The sequence below is a fragment of the Ovis aries genome, chromosome 19 (assembly GCF_016772045.2).
Source record: "Ovis aries strain OAR_USU_Benz2616 breed Rambouillet chromosome 19, ARS-UI_Ramb_v3.0, whole genome shotgun sequence".
NCBI classification, from domain to species: Eukaryota; Metazoa; Chordata; class Mammalia; order Artiodactyla; family Bovidae; genus Ovis; species Ovis aries.
In genome coordinates, this window is record NC_056072.1 from 14,839,416 (window position 1) to 14,859,462 (window position 20,047).

At 46.1% G+C, this 20,047-nt stretch overlaps 2 protein-coding genes across 38 annotated transcripts in view; one reads left to right on the forward strand and one right to left on the reverse strand.

The window, feature by feature from the left end:
- The window catches only part of CCDC13 (coiled-coil domain containing 13), a 34,294-nt gene extending 17,974 nt beyond the window's left edge, over positions 1-16,320 (reverse strand). Inside the window, exons 1-5 of one of the 2 annotated variants that reach the window (XM_027958063.3) lie at positions 16,275-16,320; positions 15,044-15,264; positions 11,065-11,213; positions 7,484-7,626; positions 5,803-5,892 (exon numbers count right to left, since the gene is read on the reverse strand). In XM_027958063.3, the coding sequence (XP_027813864.1) occupies positions 5,803-5,892; positions 7,484-7,626; positions 11,065-11,213; positions 15,044-15,264; positions 16,275-16,298 (627 nt within the window). In that variant the 5' untranslated portion in view covers positions 16,299-16,320. Of the gene's footprint in view, positions 1-5,802; positions 5,893-7,483; positions 7,627-11,064; positions 11,214-15,043; positions 15,271-16,274 lie in introns of both variants that reach the window. The other variant, XM_015102272.4, reaches the window with a different exon arrangement.
- ACKR2 (atypical chemokine receptor 2) overlaps positions 1-20,047 on the forward strand; it is a 110,848-nt gene that overhangs the window by 22,875 nt on the left and 67,926 nt on the right. For 3 of the 36 annotated variants that reach the window (XR_006057009.2, XR_009597360.1, XR_009597363.1), the window contains exons 8-12: positions 3,531-3,946; positions 6,545-7,835; positions 13,664-13,836; positions 14,382-14,558; positions 16,305-18,913. The gene's annotated coding sequence lies outside the window, so the exon portion shown is untranslated. Of the gene's footprint in view, positions 1-2,478; positions 3,473-3,530; positions 7,836-12,550; positions 13,837-14,381; positions 14,559-16,304; positions 18,914-20,047 lie in introns of those variants that run through there. The other 33 variants (XR_009597374.1, XR_009597372.1, XR_009597378.1 and 30 more) reach the window with 24 other exon arrangements.

Here is a 20,047-nt window from a genome sequence, read left to right on the forward strand (position 1 = left end):
AGCAGGGATGTGGATCCTGGCAGCCCAACTCTGGGGCCTGAGCCCTGTGCTCAAGTGTGGCCCACACACGTGTGGACACCTGTGGTTGACCACAGACCGGGAGCATCTGGAGGAGGCTGTTCCTCACCTCCCCAGACACTCACAGGTTTGAATGGGCTGACCCTGGAGTCCCTTTAATGCCAAAGTTCTGTGAGCCTCAGGAACTTCTATTGAAGTCAGAAATGGGGAGCACATTAGCTCCCCATTTTGAGAAAAATTTCATCCAAATAGTTTACATGAAATATTATTATTAAAAAAAAATGAGAGACTGGCATCACAGCAAATCCGCTCTCACTCAGGATGAAGAGGGAACGGGTTTATTTATAGAAGCCTGCCCTAGCTTGGCAGGGGGGCCACAACCATTCTAACTTAGAGCCTCCCTCTCCTAGAATCGTCAGACTGGGCCTTGGGCTCCCTTTCCTGGCAGTAAGCTCACCAAATAGAAATAAGGACCCAGGGCTTCCCTGGTGGCTCACTGGTAAAGAATTTGCCTGCCAATGCAGGAGACACGGGTTCGATCCTTTATCTGGGAAGATCCCACATGCGGTGGAGCAACTGCGCCCATGTGCCACAGGTACTGAGCCTGTGCTTTAGAGCCCAAGAGGTGCAGCTCCTGAAGCCCGTGCGCCCTAGTGCTCTGCAACAAGAAAAGCCACCCAGTGAGAAGCCTGCACATCGCAACTAGAGAAAAGCCCTGCAGCAGTGAAGACAGCGCAGCCAAAAATAAATAAGTAAATGAATAACATCATTTTTTGAAAAAAGAAATAAGGACCAGTTTAATCCCCCAGTGCTCCATTTCTGTGGTATAAAGAATTGCAGGAACTATGAAAACTCTGCCTATTAGAGTTCTTAGCAGTGGTTTTTTTTTAAATAATAATATTTCATGTAAACTATTTAGATGAAATTTTTCTCAAAATGGGGAGCTAATGTGCTCCCCATTTCTGACTTCAATAGAAGTTCCTGAGGCTCACAGAACTTTGGCATTAAAGGGACTCCAGGGTCAGCCCACTCAAACCTTTTCCATAGGTGGTGAAAATAAGTTCCTGAAAAGGGAAATACATGCCCTTTCAGGCACACAGCTGGCTGAGGTGACAGCAGTAGGGTTAGAAGCCTGGTCCTTCCCTTGCACCAACTGATTCTCCAAATTTAAGCTGCTGCTGATGCCCTGGCATGGTGGCAACAGGTACGCTGGTTGGTGGGCTGAGGGTCCCACTGGCAGTGACGCCGAGACCATCTGCTCCTGTCCCAAGACATCAGGTGGTATAAACTTCTGGGAAACAGGGTGGATACCTCAGCAGCTTTCTGAATTTTTCTTAGTAGGCACAGATTAAAACCTCCGGAGAATGCTAGTGAAAGATAGACCCCAGGAGACTGGGGGTGGGGAGTTCCATGGACCCCAGAGGTTCTGGGCAGCCCCTGTGAAAACCACTGATCAAAGCAACGAGACCTGCACACAGAGCCAGGAAAGCCTGGACTCACTGGGTCTCCTCATCTAGGAAATGCTTGCGTCCTCACAGGCCACCATGAGGCTGAATAGAGTAACTAGTGTGAGCAGAATTTGCAACCTGAGAATTTAGGCAAAACACAAGGGCGTCTTTTTTTTAATCTAATTTTTTGTCTGTCCTTCCCCCGTCTGGCTGTCTGCCATTCCTTCCCACTGTTGTTGGGGGCCTGTCTGCCCCCTGCTAAGGTGCTGCTTTGAATCTTCCCTGGGTTAGGAAGCAGCAGCCGCTGCCTGACAACCCCCTCCCGCCCTATCCCCCAGGCTCTGGTGGGTGGTGGTGCAGGAGCTGAGAGAGCACTTGAGAGCATGAGGGCACAGAAAGGGCACTCAGATTGCATCTCAATCTGGAGCCCGGGCAACCTCTCCAAGGCTCATTTTCTCATCTGTGAAATGGGGGCATCTTATACCAGCCCCTGGGGTACCTGTGAGTGTTGATGGGATAATGCATGTAAAGGGTGCTCCCTGGGGCAGATTCTGACAGAGGGTGATGCCCAGGGGGCATAACTTGGCTTGGGTCGGCAGCTGGCAAAGGTGGCTGAAGGTTAGATGGTATTCTGGTGAGGGCATCAACCCATCTGTTCTGCCAGGCTCCACACCTCACCCCCAACCCGGGAAGCTGTGCCAACCCACCTCCTTGGCATTTCAGAGCTGTTTCTGCCCAGAGTGAGATACCACAGGCTTTCTGGGGGTCGTGGCTTTTTCCCCTGAAGGAATACCTGAAACGGTGTCCAGGGGGGGCAGACAGTGCCAAGGCCGCATACAACAGCTTCATGAGGCCCCACGCAGGGAGAGGGAGTTCAGCTCTACTCTGGAATGCACTCGGAGCTCTGGGCCCAGACGGGGGTGAGCCCGCAGGCTATGGTGCATGGCCCAGGCCTGGGTTGGCCTGAACAGTCTAATGAGAGGGACATGGCTATTGTTCTTGCTCTCAATAGAAGAGGCCTGGGAAGACTCGTTGCCGGGAGCCAGCACGGGCCATCCTACCCATGACAAGGTCATGTGGAAGAGAACTGTTAAGCAAGGCTTCAGGACTCGAGGGGCTCCCTAGACCAGCTCGAGCATCTACCCCAAAACCAGAATCTGTCTTACTGTTTTGTGCCTTTCACCAACTCTCCTGACATTAACGGGGGCTATCCCCAACCACCTTTCTCTGGAGAAAGTCAACTTAGGGCTCTAGCTAATAAATCTCCTGGACATGAGAGGAATATTTCAAATCAAACCCCCTTTGTTAGCATTCTAGCTTGCTTGGCAGGTTTATCCAGACTCCTGCAGCTACGCATGTGATTATTCACAGCCTCCCAACTGTGAGAGGCACGGGAAGCCTAAAACATAGAGACTTTCCAAGAGTTAAAAACTATTAGAGTAGTGCTGGTGTAGGATTTCATTATTGGGCCAATGCTTGTTGCTAAGTTCCCATATCTCTTATCCACTGTGTACCTGGGAGTGCATTAGTTAACATAGTTGGAATGTAAGAAAAACAAGTGTAGCCTTGAATTAACCACATCAGACTTTTGAGCTAATTGGTGTTTTCTTGTAACTCACTGCACCTTTGCTCCGTGAGAAATGTAACTCTGTTTAGCATTTTCTAAGGCTGATATAGATTAGAAATATAAAGAAAAAACACTTTGATGGAAAATGAGTTTTCTGGTTGAGCAGCCTTTATCAAAAGAGGGTCATAAAATGCTCACAGGCCTCCAAGGCCAGAAGATAATGTACACATCATTTATGGGAAAAGTTTGCAGAAAAAATCCTGGTTTCAATAAGGACAAAACTGCTAGAATGTTTGGGCTAACTCTGTATGACCTTGCATCTTTCATTTCCCTCTATGTACAAGTTAAGGTATAAGGTATGTATAAGGTATGTACTTTTATTTGAAAAACTTTTATTTTGAAAATAAAATAATGGGCCTCACTCGAAGAAGCTTGATCACCCCGTGTCTCTTTCTTTTTTTTTCTTCTTTCTTTCTCTCTCTTACTCTCTTTTTCAGGCTGATTCCTTGGAGTATAGAGGTCCGCCATGTCTACTTATTTGCCTGGGTTTCTAAGACCTGAATGGGAAGGCGCCCTGCGTCTTCACTCCCTCAGGAGACCGGGAGGGCACCTGTGGCCTTACATAGACGGTGCAAGTCTCTTGTCTCGAGACTTTATTGATTTTCTGTGTAAACCAAGAAACATCAGCCTCTTTCTCTCCTCTATTCCTCTCTCATTCATTCATTCGCCAACGCCGTTTCTCCTTCGGGTTCCCCTGGATCCTGTGGGGGCTGGACCCCAGCAGCTCATGTCCTGAGGAGTGGAGACTGCAGCCCGCCACCCACGCTTCCATCAGAAACCTCCCAGGCTCCCTGCTGCCAGAGAATGAAGTTGGAACTCCTCCCCCAGCTACTGTCAAGGCTTCCTTCCGCAGGTGACCCCACCCCAGCTTTGTTTGGATTATGTTCCCCTCTTCCTCCTCATGGGCCCTGGGCTGCAGCCAAATGTTGTCTAACTGATGCCCAGCTAACAAACAGAATAGGAACAGTGACGCTTTCCTGCTCTGAGCTCGCGCTGCTTCTGCTAGAAGGGCCACCCCTACCTTCCTACTCCAGCAAGGCCACCTCAGGAAGCCCTTGCCCATCCCACCTCCTGGCTGCCTCAGGTGAAGTGCATTCCCTCTGTGAACTCCGAGTCAGGGGGCTCTCCCTGAGGGCCCTGTCCCCACCTCCATCCTTCAATATGCCTACTCATCGCCTCTATTGAACCCCCTTGTGGACAGTGGCTGGTCTTTGATTCTCCGTGTTACAGAAAATTCCATCAGGCTCAACAAGTGACCAAATGAGCAGTTTCCCACCCAGCACAGTGCCAGTCAAAGATGTGGATGTATATGGGGCAGCTTAGCAGCATCCCCTAGAGCTGGGAAAAGCGCTGAATGACACCCAGTCTGGCCCCCGCTGAGGGCGGAGCCCCTTCACTGCCTCCCTAGCAATGAGACAGGTCTACACAAGACTAGCCTTCAAGAGATACGTCACCCTGTACATGGAGGGGCCCATCACTGTACACTGAGGAGAGGACTGAATTCTCCTTGAGACAGCCATGAAGTGGCTTGACCCTGAGTCATAGACAACAGGGAAGATCGGGTGGAAAAGGGGGCACTGAACTTGGAGTACTAAGGCTTGGATTCCAGTTCACCAACTCATTTGGCTTAAGAAAACGATGGGGGGATTTCCTTGGCTGTCCAGTGATTAGAACTTGGTGCTCTCACTGCTGGGGCTCCGGGTTCAATCTCTGGTCAGGGAACTAAGATCCCATAAACCATGTGGTGCAGCCAAAAAAAAACAAAAACAAAAAACAGCGGGGAGGCCTCCTGGGATGTTCTTGAGTGTGTACTCAGTTGCTCAATCATGTCTGACTCTTTGTGACCCCATGGAATGTAGCCCATCAGGCTCCTCCATCCATGGGGATTCTCTAGGCAAGAATAATGGAGTGGGTTGCCATGCCCCTTCTCCAAGGGATCTTCCCAACCCAGGAACTGAACCCACATCTCCTCTGTCTCCTACACTGACAGGCAGGTTCTTTACCACTGAACCACCTGGGAAGCCTGTTCTTGAGACTCTGAGCTATTTATTGTCTGGCTTGGGTTTAGTGCCCCTATCCAGTAGCCCACTGGGTCAGACTGCCTTCCTTTCATGGAGTTGTAATTCCCATGTCCTAGGTTTCATGGAGGCTCATTGGCTAAATGAAAATGGAATCTTGGAAACAGCCCCCATTCCCAGTAATCACTTTTACTCTGTAGATTTGGAGTTCCACCAAGGGAAGACTTCCCACAATATGGACTGCCTCCCTCCAAAACCAGGGTTCCATTGAGGAAGAGTGAGCTCCCTGTCCCTGGGGTAAGGCAGAGGCTGGATGTCTCCCCATTGAGGAGGCTGTAACAGAGATCCTTCATGGCTGGGCTGAGAGTGGGAGGCCAGCTGCACCAGGCCTTCCCTCCTGATCCTGAAATTCTAGGATTCCAGGGTCCTCAGGCCCCTGCTGACCTCCCTGTCTGGGAACTAAATCAATTAGACCCTCTCTAGCCTTCCCTGGGGCATTCCTGGCCTCAGATGGCAGACTTGGTCACTGTGCCCTGATGGCTACTCTAAGGATGCTGCTTGCAGTGGTGGCACCGGCTCAGCAATGGGGTGGAGGTGGACCCTGGAGAGAGACACCTGTGCCCCCATGGAAGAGGGGGGCCCAGGCCCATGGCTGCCTCACACACTTCCCAGCACAGAAGGGAATTCATACCAAGACTCTGTCTCCCATCTGGGTCCTTGGTGGCTTGGCTCCCGCGTCAGTGGGTCCCTTGGCTGGCAGCCTGGCCTGGGCTATCTGCAGCTGAAAAAGCAAACCTGGCACTTAATATTTAATTCTGCTCAGGGGTTTGGCACCTTGCGGGAAGTGCTCTGGTGCTGCCGTCAGATGTGCAGTCACCGATCTCAGTAGCCTATCTCTTCAGCTCACTTTAAGGCCCATTAATGGAAGAACTATCCTTTACAAGCTGCTCTGTGATGGGAAAGGCTTTAATTGATTGTTTGCCCCATTCCCCAGTCACAGAGTGGGACAGCCCTAGGATTCATGAACAGCTTAACAAATAATGATTCTGCAGCCATGGTCTGCATCTAACAACAGCCTGGGAGACATAAAGGGAATTATGGACTTCACGTTACACTCGAGGAAACAGGATCAGAGATGCTAAGAAACCTGCCTGACAGGCTTGTGGCCTGGTGGCCAAGACCGCTGCTATATACAGACAGTCAACTGACCCTTTAAGGGCTTTCCAGGTGTCCTTCACACCAAGACCACCCCTGTCTGACATGGTTGGGCACCACCCACTTTCCCACCTTTTTGACCTCACCTTGCTCCATGCTTGGCCACATTGGCCCTCTTTCAGGCCTTTATCCATATTTAGGTCTTTTGCACCTGCTGGGTCCTCTTTCTGGAGGCCCCTGCCTCAACCCTCTGAGTCTGGCCCCTTCTCATCCTCCAGGGACCCACTGCACATGCTACCTCCTTGAAGGGGCCCTTGATGCTGGTCTGACTCCAGGAGGAAAAGAATAAGGCCTATTTTGCTCCTCACAGTCTCCCCAGGGCCTGGCACAGAGCCTGAGATGGTTCTCAAAAAAAAATTTGTTATAGAATAAAGAAGCTCTAATGCAATGCCAAGTATAATGACTGAGGAGGGTTTTGGAGAACAACAGAACTGGATTTGAAGTCTGGCACCACCACATGCTGTGTGACTTGAGAAAGCTTCTTAACCGCTGCCAGCCTCAGCTCCTCCAGCCACATAAGGAGAAGCTATGCACGTAGGTTCATTCCAGCTCCTGAAGGACCATGAGCCGCTGGGGCTGTGCCCTTGCTCAGCTGGAGGCGTTTATGATGAGCTGTGAGAGGGCAAGGGCAGCAGAGAGGGAAGGTGGACGAACATGGGACAAACTGATGGAATGTTCCTGGTTCTAGCTTCAAGTTAGCCAGAATCCCTGATCATGTATCTAACAACCTCTTTCTGGTGCTAACTACCTGATAGGCTCTGTTTTAAGCATTTTACAACATTAAGACATTTAATCCTCAGAAAACCTTGAGGTGAGCACCATCATCACTGCCGTATGACAGGTGGAGGAAACAGGCACAGGGGGACTGTAACTGGCTCAAAGTCACAATGCAAGTCGGTGGTGGAGCTGACATTCACACTTGGGTGGTCAGGCTCCAGGCTTGCATCATCTCCAGTGTGCTGGGTTACCTCTCCAGGCCTGCTTCCTGCTTGCTTCCCAACAGTCCCCTCTCAGGATGTGACAGACTGAGGGACTCAGGGCAAACACTGACTCAAAGTCCTTGCGAAGGACCCAAAGCATGTGAGTGCATTCCCTCTCTGGAGCAGTGGCGTGGGGTGTGAGGATCCCCCGGGGCAGGGGCACCTGAGATTCCTCACCTCCTGCTCCAGCTCCTGGATGCGCTTGCTGAGCTGCCGCACTCTGGTCTTCGCGCCCTCGGACTCTGCCATCAGCACCCGGTTCTTTTTGGACAGCTCGACAATTTTGGTGGCAATCACATCCCCAGCCACACCAGCCGTCCCTAAAATGAAGGGAAATGGCGAGCTCCATTAAAAACACAGGCGTGCATGTTTGAACAAGCTTGCTGCTGCTGACCTGGGCCAGGCAGCGACTGGGGAAACAAGGAGTAGCTGACCTCGGCCACCTCATGTCTGTTGAAGAGGATGAGGACATGTGAGGAGAAAGAACCTGGGGAAGGAAACGAAACCTAGAAGTACAGATGGTCCAGTGGTGAGTTTTGTGGTTATGTTTCCCTCCCAGGACTCAAAAGCATTACAAATCCTGGAACTAGACATCAGAAAGAGGTCAAAGTGATCTGCCCTCTCTCGTCCAAAGGGCAGGCAGTGGGCTCAAAGTGAATGGGGGACATCCTCTTCTTTTGCTTATTCTTTCCCAACTCTGTCTCCAGACAAGCCCCACTATTTTTTAAAATAATTTTAATTAATTTATTTTTGACTGTGCTGGGTCTTCATTATTGCAGCAAGCAGGGGCTACTCTCTAGTTGCGATTCCCAGCTTCTCAACGTGATGGCTTCTCTTGCTGCAGAGCGTGGGCTCGAGGATGCACGGGCTTCAGTGGGCGCAACACCTGTGCTCAGTAGTTGTGGCTCCTGGGTTCTAGAGCACAGGCTCAATAGTTGTGGTGCATGGGCTTAATTGCTTTGAGGCATGTGGGATCTTCCCGGATCAGGGATTGAACTAGCGTCTCCTGCATTGGCAGGTGGAATCTTTATCACTGGGCCACCAGGGAAGCCCAAGCCCTACTCTTGAAGCTGCCAACCCCATGATAATAGGGGCAGCAGTAAATGGGCAAGCGCAGAAATGCTAAAATATCTTGGTAAATAGAATATTGTATATCGTTAAGTTCTTTAAAATATGTATTAATATAATTCAGTTCAGTTCAATCGCTCAGTCGTGTCTGACTCTTTGCAACCCCATGGACGGCAGCACGCCAGGCCTCCCTGTCCATCACCAATTTCTGGAGTTTACTCATACTCGGGTCCATTGAGTCAGTGATGCCATCCAACCATCTCATCCTCTGTCGTCCCCTTCTCCTCCCACCTTCAATCTTTCCCAGCATTAGGGTCTTTTCAAATGAGTCAGTTCTCCACATCAGGTGGCCAAAGTATTGGAATTTCAGCTTCAACATCAGTCCTTCCAATGAATATTCAGGACTGATTTCCTTCAGGATGGACTGCTGGATCTTCTTGCAGTCCAAGGGACTCTCAAGAGTCTTCAACACCACAGTGCAAAAGCATCAATTCTTTGGTGCTCAGCTTTCTTTATAGTCCAACTCTCACATCCATACATGATGACTGGAAAAACCATAGCTTTGACTAGATGGATCTTTGTTGGCAAAGTAAATGTCTCTGCTTTTTTAATATGCTGTCTAGGTTGGTCATAGCTTTTCTTCCAAGGAGCAAGTGTCTTTTAATTTCATGGCTGCAGTCACCATCTGCAGTGAAAAAGTCTTTCACTATTTCTACTGTTTCCCCATCTATTTGCCATGAAGTGATGGGACTAGATGCCATGATCTTAGTTTTCTGAATGTTGAGTTTTAAGCCAACTTTTTTCACTCTCCTCTTTCACTTTCATCAAGAGGCTCTTTAGTTCTTCTTCGCTTTCTGCCATAAGGGTGGTGTCATCCGCATATCTGAGGTTATTGATATGTCTTCTGGCAGTCTTGATTCCAGCTTGTGCTTCATCCAGCCCAGTGTTTTTTATGATGTACTCTGCATAGAAGTTAAATAAGCAGGGTGACAATATACAGCCTTGACACACTCTTTTCCCTATTTGGAACCAGTCTGTTGTTCCATGTCCAGTTCTAACTGTTACTTCCTGACCTTCCTACAGATTTCTCAAGAGGCAGGTCAGGTGGTCTGTATTCCCATCTCTTTAAGAATTTTCCACAGTTTGTTGTGATCCACACAGTCAAAGGCTTTGGCATAGTCAATAAAGCAGAAGTAGATGTTTTTCTGGAACTCTCTTGCTTTTTTGATGACCCAACGGATGTTGGCAATTTGATCTCTGGTTCCTCTGCTTTTTCTAAATCCAACATCTGGAAGTTCATGGTTCACGTATAATGGTTGAAAGCAAATATGATAGCATTCCCTGATGAGATTTTCAACATATACAGATACAATACTTAAGAGTTATACTGTAAGGGGGGTGGGTAAAGGGATCCATATGGTGGTAAAGTTTCTTCATCCCACTTGAGTGGTAAAACAATATTTCTAAGTAGGCCATGAAAGTTATGTGTGTTGTAAGCACTAGTGCAATCATCAAAGAATTGTACAAAGAAATGGAAAAACTAAAGCAAACACGAAAAATCCAGCCAAAGGAAAACCAGTTTATCAGCTGTCAGCAGCCTGGTTTAAAAACATGAACTGAGCCTGTCAAACTTTCCTCTTCAAAACATGAAGGCATCTCCTCTCCCTCTGGAGCCTCTCAGCCTTGAAAGACAGCCTTGCAAAAGCTGCCCCTTTGCATCTGAAACCCAAGCCAGGTTAGGTGTTACCTTCTCTTCGGTATAGCTTTATTTTAGACGGAAAAGGCCAAAGAATGGAGGGAGGCATGAGTTTTTAAGATACCAAATTCTCCTTGCTTTTTAATTCAGCACTAGTCCTCGATGTACACCTACTCTTAAGGGCATTTACTAGCAAAGGCAGAGGGGGACCCTCTGGCAGATGCCAGGGGAGGCGTATTGCCCTCTGTGATTGGTGGCACCGACTTTGTACTTTCTTAGTCAGCCACCTGGAAATTGCTCAATGCATGGAGCAGAGGACATCCAGGGCCAAGGTCTCCACCAGATGTGTAAGAATAAGGTCTAGCTTAGATCCACAGAGTCAGTGGTCAATGTCCAGTCCATACCCCAGGGCTAACATACCCAAGGTCCCTAACAGGCCCATGGGGTCAAGGTCTCAAGCAGTAGAGCCAAGGTCCCAGCCAGACCTGAAGAGACAAGGTCCATTCTAGATGCTGCTGGATTCTAGGAAGTCCCCTGGGAACAGCCAAATTCCCTGTCTTGTCTACCCTTCTGGCCCAGTAACAGCAAGAGGTATAGAGTAAATGCCTACTTTTACTGGGGCTTTTTTCACATCCATGTTGGAGCCAGAGTATCGAGATAGGATGGATGCCATCAGCCCACCAAACGTGCAGCAGATGCCATGGGGAACTGTCATGAGTCCCAGCGGGCTCACCCACACTGCCTGGAATGCCTGTCCTCTGCTTCTGCTGCTCCCGGTTCTTGGCATGCTGGCCCACCCTGCCTGCTCCATTCCTCTCCCCATCCCTCATTTCTGGGACTTGTCTGGACAAGCTTGATTACAGCTGACCCTTGCACTCTCTCTTCATACCTGCCCTCTGGAACTTGCTGTTTGTCTGCCCTGTAGGCTTCATGGCGGCTGGGCCAGCCGACCTGGACTTCAGGGTAGGAACTGTCATAACAGCGGTGCAGTTACCTGTAAAGGCAAATCTGTCTTCTTCTATTTTCTTTTTGAGATGTTTGATTTCAAAGTCCCTCTCCTTCAGCAACTTATATAATCGCCCGTTCTCATCCACTGTTTCCCTGAGTTGATCCCGAAGCTGTTCGATCTCATCTTCAAGCACCCTGCAAGGGAAAGGCAGAATCACAGGGGGCTCAGGCCTCCGTGGCCCAGTTTTGTTGTCCCTGGCTGGGTACTGGGTGGTGACTAGAACTGGTCTGTATAAAACAGGAATGAGGAATTGAGGGGAATCTCAATGAGCAGATTTTTAGCATACTGTTCTCAAAACAATGATCAAGGACACATGCACATAAGTGAAAGGAGCAACAAGCTTTGAATGCTATGGTTTACTCGGGGTTCCACAGAGCTACGTAAAACCCTGCCCAGAGAATTCATACTCTGTTCCAGCATCTATGGAACATGCATAAAAATGTATTGTAGGCTTCAAAGGCATTCTTAGCAAACTCCAAATAATGAGCGTCATGCAGACCATTTTCTTTAATATTAATTATCTAAAATTAGAAATCAGTACTAAAAAAGAGCAAAAATTCAGAAAAGAACTCCAAAGTAGTCATATGCTTGGAACCAAACATATGCATACACACACACTGCTAAATTATTTATGGGTTAAGAAGAAATCATAATGTGTATTATGAAGCATTTAGAATAGATTGACTGTAGAAGCAATATATCTGAAAATTTGTGAACAGCAGCTAAAGTGATACTTACAAGGAAATTTATAGTCTTAATTTTTTAAAGATTTTTTGATGCAGACCATTTTTTAAAGTCTTTATTGAATTTGTTACAATATTGCTTCTGTGTTTTTATAATTTAAAATTATTTATTTTAAAAGTTTTGGCTGCACTGGGTCTTGGTTGCTGTGTGCAGGCTTTCTTCTAGTGGTGGTGCATGGGCTTAGTTGCCCCACACTATGTGAGATCTTCCTGGACCAGGGATTGAATCAGTGTCCCCTGCATTGAAAGCTGATTCTTAACCCACTGGACCACAAGGGAAGCCCTGCTTCTCTCTTTTGTTTTAGTTTTTTGGCTTCAAGGCATGTGTGATCTTAGCTTTCCAACAGGAATCTGCAGCTCCTGCACTGGAAGGCAAAGTCTCAACCAATGGACCACCAGGGAAGGCCCTCTAGTTTTACTTGCATATTGGATCATAGAAAAAGTATTAGAATTCCAGAAAAACATCTACTTCTGCTTCATTGATTATGCTAAAGCCTTTGACTGTGTGGATTACAACAAACTGTGGAAAAATTCTTAAAGAGGTTGGAATACCAGACCACCTTACCTGCCTCCTGAGAAACCTGTATGCAGGTCAAGAAGCAATAGTTAGAACCAGATATGGAACAATGGACTGGTTCAAAATTGGGAAAGGAGTAGGTCAAGGCTTATTTAACTTCTTATTTAACTTCTCCGCTTATATTCACCCTGCTTATTTAACTTCTATGCAGAGTACATCATGCTAAATGCTGGACTAGATGAAGCCCAACCTGGAATCAAGATTGCCGGAAGAAATATCTATAACCTCAGATACGCAGATGTCACCAACCTTATGGCAGAAAGCAAAGAGGAACTAAAGAACCTCTTGATGATGGCGAAAGAGGAGAGTGAAACAGCTGGCTTAAAACTCAACATTAAAAAAACAAAGATCATGGCATCTGGTCCCATCACTTCATGGCAAATAGATGGGGAAACTATGGAAACACTGAGAGGCTTTATTTGGGGGGGGGGCTCCAAAATCACTGTGGATAGTGACTGCAGCCATGAAATTAAAAGACGCTTGTTCCCTAAAAGAAAAGCTATGACAAAACTTGACAGCATATTAAAAGCAGAGACATTACTTTCCCAACAAAGATCTGTGTAGTCAAATCAATGGTTTTTCTAGTAGTCATGTATGGATGTGAGAGTTGGACTGTAAAGAAAGCTGAGCGCCGAAGAATTGATGCTTTTGAACTGTGGTATTGAAATCAAGTCCCTTGGACTGCAAGGAGATCAAACCAGTCAATCCTAAAGGAAACCAACCCTGAATATTCACTGGAAGGACTGAGGCTAAAGCTGAAGCTCCAATACTTTGGCCACCTGATGTGAAGAACTGACTCATTAGAAAAGACCCTAATGCTGGGAAAGATTGAAGGCAGGAGGAGAAGAGGACCACAAAGGACAAGATGGTTGGATGGCATCACTGACTAAATGAACATGAGTGTGAGCAAGATGGAGCATCTGGGAGATGGTGAAGGACAGGGAAACCTGGCGTATTGCAGTCCATTGGGTCATGAAGAGTCGGACATGACTGAGTGACTGAACAGCAATTAGAAGACCAAAGAGGATTGTCTTAGCCTTGAGGCTAGGGCTCTGGGTCTCAGGTTAAATAAAGAAAAAACAGAAAGTTGCTCAGTTGTGTCCGACTCTTTGCGACCCCATGGACTGTTGCCCACCAGGCTCCTCCAGTAGGAAATCAGAATAGGCGACTGGTATTGCCTGTTTTACGTTGTCTTGCAACTTTTTTCAGAACTTTAAAACAGGAGAAACGTGATTGATGCATCTGTGATTGTCTCTATCGTTAGGCACGAAACCAGCTCCACAGAGGCAGCTGCTCAGGAAGTAAATAAGTTATAGAAATTAAGCATGTGTGTCTGCTCCCAGGATCTTCCCAACCCAGGGATTGAACCTGCATCTCTTACGTCTCCTACATTGCAAGCTGATTCTTTACCAATAGCGCCAACTGGGAAGCTCAAAGGTGACAGTAATTATTGTTGTTTTGTTTAGTTGCTAAATATGTCCAACTTTCTTGTGACCCCATGGACTGTAGCCCACCAGGCTCCTCTGTCCACAGGATTTCCCAGGCAAGATACTGGACTGGGTTGCCATTTCCTTCTCCAGAGGGTCTTCTCGCCCCAGGAATCAAACCTGGATCTCTTGCATTGCAGGCAGATTCTTTACCACTGAGCCACATGGGAAGCTCAACTAATTATTAGATAATGGATATTATTAATATTATTGTTGGATACCAACAGCTCAAGTATCCACAAATTTCACTTTCTCCGACTTGAGGAAAGATCAGTTGGAAATCGATCTGGGGTTAACTTAGATCTAATATTTAGGAGCCCTATGAATTTTTTAAATTCTTGACATCTTAATTTTTTCTAATTAGCATTTTTTCAGTAGAACGTTGTGAAAACTGAGAAACCATGTAAAGTAGAATTTGTAGATGGAGAATAGATTCTGGGTGAAACCAGAAGCAAAGAGATAGCTCATCAACTGCTCTGATTTTTTTTTTTTTAGCAAAATGGCTAGCAAACTTTTGTATCAGTCGAGACTTCTGCTTCTAATAGGCTATATAAATCACTGCATCTGTATGAAACCGTCAAATTTAGAGCAAAATGAGAAGATTCTGGACTCTTCAACCTTTTCAACAATTATATAAAAGCAAGGAATCCATCAAGTGCTTCTTTATGAAAGGTAGGTTTATATGTCCTTATGTGTCAGGAAAGGGAATTTGGGGCAGAACAGTCTCAGATGAGGTTTGGAACAATGATCATCTGTGAGTCATCAGAGCCATACAACTGGCTCCTCAAAAACCAATTTTTTCTTTCATGAGAGACAAAATCCAAGTGAATAAACTACAACTGGCTCCTCAAAAACCAATTTTTTCTTTCATGAAAGACAAAATCCAAGTGAATAAACCACACCTTGATGAATTTCAAAATTTTCCATTTGACTTCACATGGTTTTTGAATAAATTTCATGCCAAATTATGTCTATAGGCCCACAGACCCTCTGTCAGATGCAAGAGTCTTCAATAACAATCTCTATGTCAAAACCTCTTGAGTCTCAGTTGATAAGCACACATCTGGCCAACCAGTCTGTCTAACTGTCTGCAGTCATTCTCCCCATCTTCCCTACCTCCCTGCAATGCCTCTGGGGGAGTCCAAGCTTGCATTTACCTCCGCTCAAAGCTGGTTTTTGAGTTCTGCTCCCCAGCTTGGAGGACGCTGAGGCCATCAGAGATCTCCAGGGGCTCTTTTTGGTCATCGCCTCTGCTTTGGAGGCTCAGTTCTTTTTCCTTCCGTTTCTCCATCTGCTTCTGTAACCTTTTGCGCTGCATCTCTTGCATGGCTCTAAACTGGAGCCTCAAGGTGTCCTGTGAGCCTTCATCCTCTGCCATCTTGCCCTCGGAGTAGGAAAAGAAGCCTGAGCTGAAGCAAACTCTACGAAGTGCTTCTTTCTCAAGAGTGCTTGACTCATAATAAGCCCTGTCTACAACCCCCCAAGGCTGGAGTTTCCTGCTTAGCTTTGCAGGTGTTCATGTGGAAGCTTGGAAGACCCACCCTCACTTCAGATCCCCTGAAAGCCACAGCTGAACTGTACTGAGCGTCACCGCCCCACCCCACCCCCGACACACCCTTCCATCCCTGACTGTGCCATCAGGATACTCTTCCCCATTACTCAGACTCAACAGTTGACTCCTTCCTATCCCTATAAGCAGTGGCTGTCGACTCTAGCTGAACATTAGAATCTCCTGCTGCTGCTGCTGCTAAGTCGCTTCAGTTGTGTCCAATTCTGTGTGACCCCATAGACGGCAGCCCACTAGGCTCCCCTGTCCCTGGGATTCTCCAGGCAAGAACACTGGAGTGGGTTGCCATTTCCTTCTCCGATGCATGAAAGGGAAAAGTGAAAGTGAAGTCGCTCAGTCGTGTCTGACTCTCAACGACCCCACAGACTGGAGCTCCTAAAATATAACAGTGCTGTGGCACATCCCTGGACCAATTAAATATCAACTCCTAGGAATGGGGCTCAGATATCATTACTGCTTTTTTTAAAATATATATATATTTATTTATTTGACTGTGCCAGGTCTTAGTTGCAGCATACAGGATCTTTAGTTGTGGCATATGGGATCTAGTTCCCTGATTAGGGATCGAACCCGAGCCCCCTGCATTGCGAGCGTGGAGTCCTAACCACTGGACCACGAGGGAAGTCCCTAATTACTGCTTTTAATTGAGGTATAATTTTTAATTGAATTATAATTTACATGAGTAAAGTGTTTAAGTTGTGAGTGTACAGCTCAATAAATCTTTACATAGGTATACACCCCTGGCTCCGGCCAGGCCTCCTGGCGGCTACTTGCTGTCTTGACTCCAGCCAGAACCATTCTGTAGTTTTCCCTGCACTTACAGTGTTTGCTCCGCTGCTCCCCATCTCTAGCTGCAGAAGCTCCTTCACCTCTTCAGACGCTTTCCTGCGCTGTCCTGACAACCGTCACCAGGGAAACCAGCCACGACGCCGCATGACGTCATCATGCGTCTACGGCGGCCAAGAGGGCCCCGGGAGTTCGGAAAGGGACGGAGGTGCAGACTACCCGGATTTAGTAGGTAAATCAGCCAGCACGGTGGGGTAATGGAAGGGGGCGTCTTGCGTCTTGAGACTTTAAAGTTGAGCTGGTGGTCCGCTTCTAGCACGTAGTTTAAAAGTTTTGTGGGCCAAACGTTCTACGCAGAGATGCGCATCCCGCAGTCTTGCTGGAAGAAATTAAAGTGAACGATCCCACCATGAAATTTAACGTAGCCTTTAAGAATGTCTTTGGAAAATATAGAACAGTGTCGGGAAAAGGATATTTTGTGCCAGCGAGTGTAAAAGGCAGGGCACGGAATAGTAACTACTGAATAAATGTAGTTATGTTTTTAAAAGTAGGAACACAGGGACTTTTCTAGCAGTCCTGGGGTTAGGGCTCTGCCCTTCCACTTCAAGGGACGCGAGTTCGATCCCGAGTCTGGGAATAAGAGCCCGCATGGCGTGGCCAAAACAAAACAAAAACTAGGAACGGAACATGACTGGGGAGGAATGCAAAGAAATATTAAAGTTAAAAATGGTTGTATTCGAGTGCTGGAATTGCAGTGGTATGTTTTTATTTTTGCACTTTAGAGGATTTAAAATATAGAGCACATGGTTTATTTCCACAGTGGAAAACATTTGTGTGTTTGTTTGTTTCCTTCTTTCAGATACTTCCCAATTTAAGTCACTACTAGATTCAGGTCTTCAGAAAGTCTTCACATATTTCATGGTTGGTTTTTTTTCCTCATAAGGCATTCACTCCACAGACATGTATGACGGCGGGGCACCTGACCGCGTATTGCAGAGCTCTAGTGCAGCACCACAGCCGGAATATCGATGTTGATCATTGTACTTGTATTCATTTGTGTGTGTGTGTATGTTTACTTCTGTGCCGTTTTATGATGCTGAGGCTTGCATATCCACTACCATCTTCAAATATTGAACACTTAAATCACCACAAGGATTCCTCTTTTGGGGCTTTTATTACCACATCCACTTTCCTCCCTCCTCACTCCCAAAGGGAATGACCACTAATCTGTTCTCTAGTTCTAAAATTTTGTCATTTCAGAAATGTTATATAAATGGAATAATATAGTATGTAACCTTTGGGGACTGACTTCTTTTATTCAGAATAGATTTCTGGAGATTCATCCAGGTTGTTGTATGTATCCGTTTGTTCCTTTTCATTGCCGAGTAGTTTTCTATGATATGCATGTACAACATCTTGTTTAAACCATTTGCCCCTCAGAGGACATCTGGGCTCTTTCTAGTAGGGGGCAGTTACAAATAAAGGGGCTTCCCTGGTGGCTCAGACCATAAAGAATTTGCCTGCAATGCAGGAGACTTAGGTTCAATCCCTGGGTCAGAAAGATCCCTTCGAGAAGGGAATGGCTACCTACTCCAGTATTCTTGCCTGGAGAATTCCATGGAGAAAAGATCCTCGTGGGCTACAGTCCATACGGTCGCAGAGTTGGACAGGTCTGAGCAACTAACAGACACATGAGGAGAATTGCAAATAAAGCTGATACAAACATTCATATATAGACTTTTGTGGTAACCTAACACTTTCATTTTTCCAGGCTAGATGCCAAGGGGCCAGTTGTATGATAATAACATGTTTAGTTTTATATGGAACCGTCAATCTTTTCTGTAGAGTGCGTCTGCCATTTCACCTTTCTCCCAGCAGTGTATGAGTGATCCACTTTATCCACGTCTTTGCCAGTACGTGATTTGTCACTATTTTTCATTTTAGACATACTAATAGGTGTGTAGTGACATCTCACTGTGGTCTGCTGTGGATAATGAATAATGATATTGAACATTTGTTTCAGGTACTCATTTGCCATCTGTGTATCTTTGGTGCAGTGTCTTTTCATGTCTTTTGCCAAATTTCTAGCTGTTGATTTGTGAGAATTCTTTCTATGTTCTAGATACTAATCGTTTGTTGGACTGTAGTTTGCAAATATTTTCTCCCATTCTGTAGCTAACTTTTCCTCTTTACATGAGTTTTCACGGAACAAAAATTTTGACTCATTCCAATTTACCATTTTCTTTCTTTCAGTGTGGAGTGTAAGAACTCCTTGTGTTAGGGAAAGCACACTGACTGAAGCCGCCCACCCTGGCCAGGCCCTTTAGTAACCATTCACATGAGTTGTTTTATGACAGGAGATCCTGGTAAGAAATAAGGAACTAATAAGCCACCACCAACTGGAAGAGTTCGGGAAAGGTCGAAAGGAGACATCTCGTGTCTGTCCACTTTCCAGAATCCCTCTTGCTAGCATCCACCTTGGCTGAGTGATGTGTGCACCACCAGGAAAGTCTCTGAATTAGAATGATTGGCCAAAGACCACCTGGAAACTAATCCCATCACCATAAAACCTGAGACTGCAGGCCACGCGGCAGAGCAGTTCTCCTGGGTTCCCTTACCCTCCTGCTCTCCACCCAGGCGCCCTTTCCCAATAAAATCTCTTGCTTTGTCAGCACATGTTTCTCCTCAGATAATTCATTTCCAAGTGTTAGACAAGAGCCCAGTTTTAGGCCCTGGAAGGGGTCCCCCTTCTTGCAATGCTTCCATATCTCTGTGTCCTAAAGATTTCCCCTTATGATTTTCTAAAAGCATTAGTCTTATGTTCATGATTTATTTTGACATAATTTTTATGTAAGATGTGAGGTTTAGGTTGAGATTTTTTTTTTTAACCTATGGATGTCCAGTTGCTTCAGCACTATTTGTTGAAAAGTATCCTTCCTCAGCTGAATTGCTTTTGAGCCTTTGTCAAAAATCAGTTGTGTAGATTCAACAACAAAAAGCCACCCACTTTAAAAATAGGCAAAGGACTTGAAGAGACATTCCTTTCAAGAAGATATACAGATGGCTAATAAGCACATTTAAAGATGTTCAGCATTACTATCCATTAAGAAAATGCAAATCAAAGCCACAGTGGTATACCACTCCATACACATTCGAATGGCTATTACTTTTTTTTTAATGGAAAATAATGTATTGAATTTCAAGAGGTGGGAAAATTGAAACCCTTTTGCATTGCTGGTGGGAGAGCAAAATGGTGCAGCCATTGTAGAAAATTTGGAAGTTCCTCAAAAATTTAAACATAGATTATGATCCATTATAACTCACTTCTGAGTATATGCCCCAAATATGAAAGCAGATGGATACTTGTACACCAGTGTCCACAGCAGCATTATTCACAATGCCCAAACAATGTAAACAATCCAAATAGCAATCTCCAGATGAATGGATAAGCAAAGTGTGGTAACATCCACTAAATGGAGTATTATTCACCCATAGAAATGAATGAAGTACTGACACATTCTCCAACATGGATGAACCTTGAAAAACATGCGAAGTGAAATAAGCCAGACATAAAAGGACAACTACTGTATGATTCCACTTATATTAGGTACCTAGAGTAGAGACAGGTAGTAGAATAGAGATTGTAGGGGGCAGGGGAAGAGAGAAATGGGGAGTTTTATTATTAAAGAGTATCAAGTTTCTGTTTGGAATGATGAAAAGGTTATGGAGACCAGTGATGGTAATGGTTGCATAGTATTTTAAGTATACTTAGTATCACTGACGGAGAAAGCAATGGCACTCCACTCTA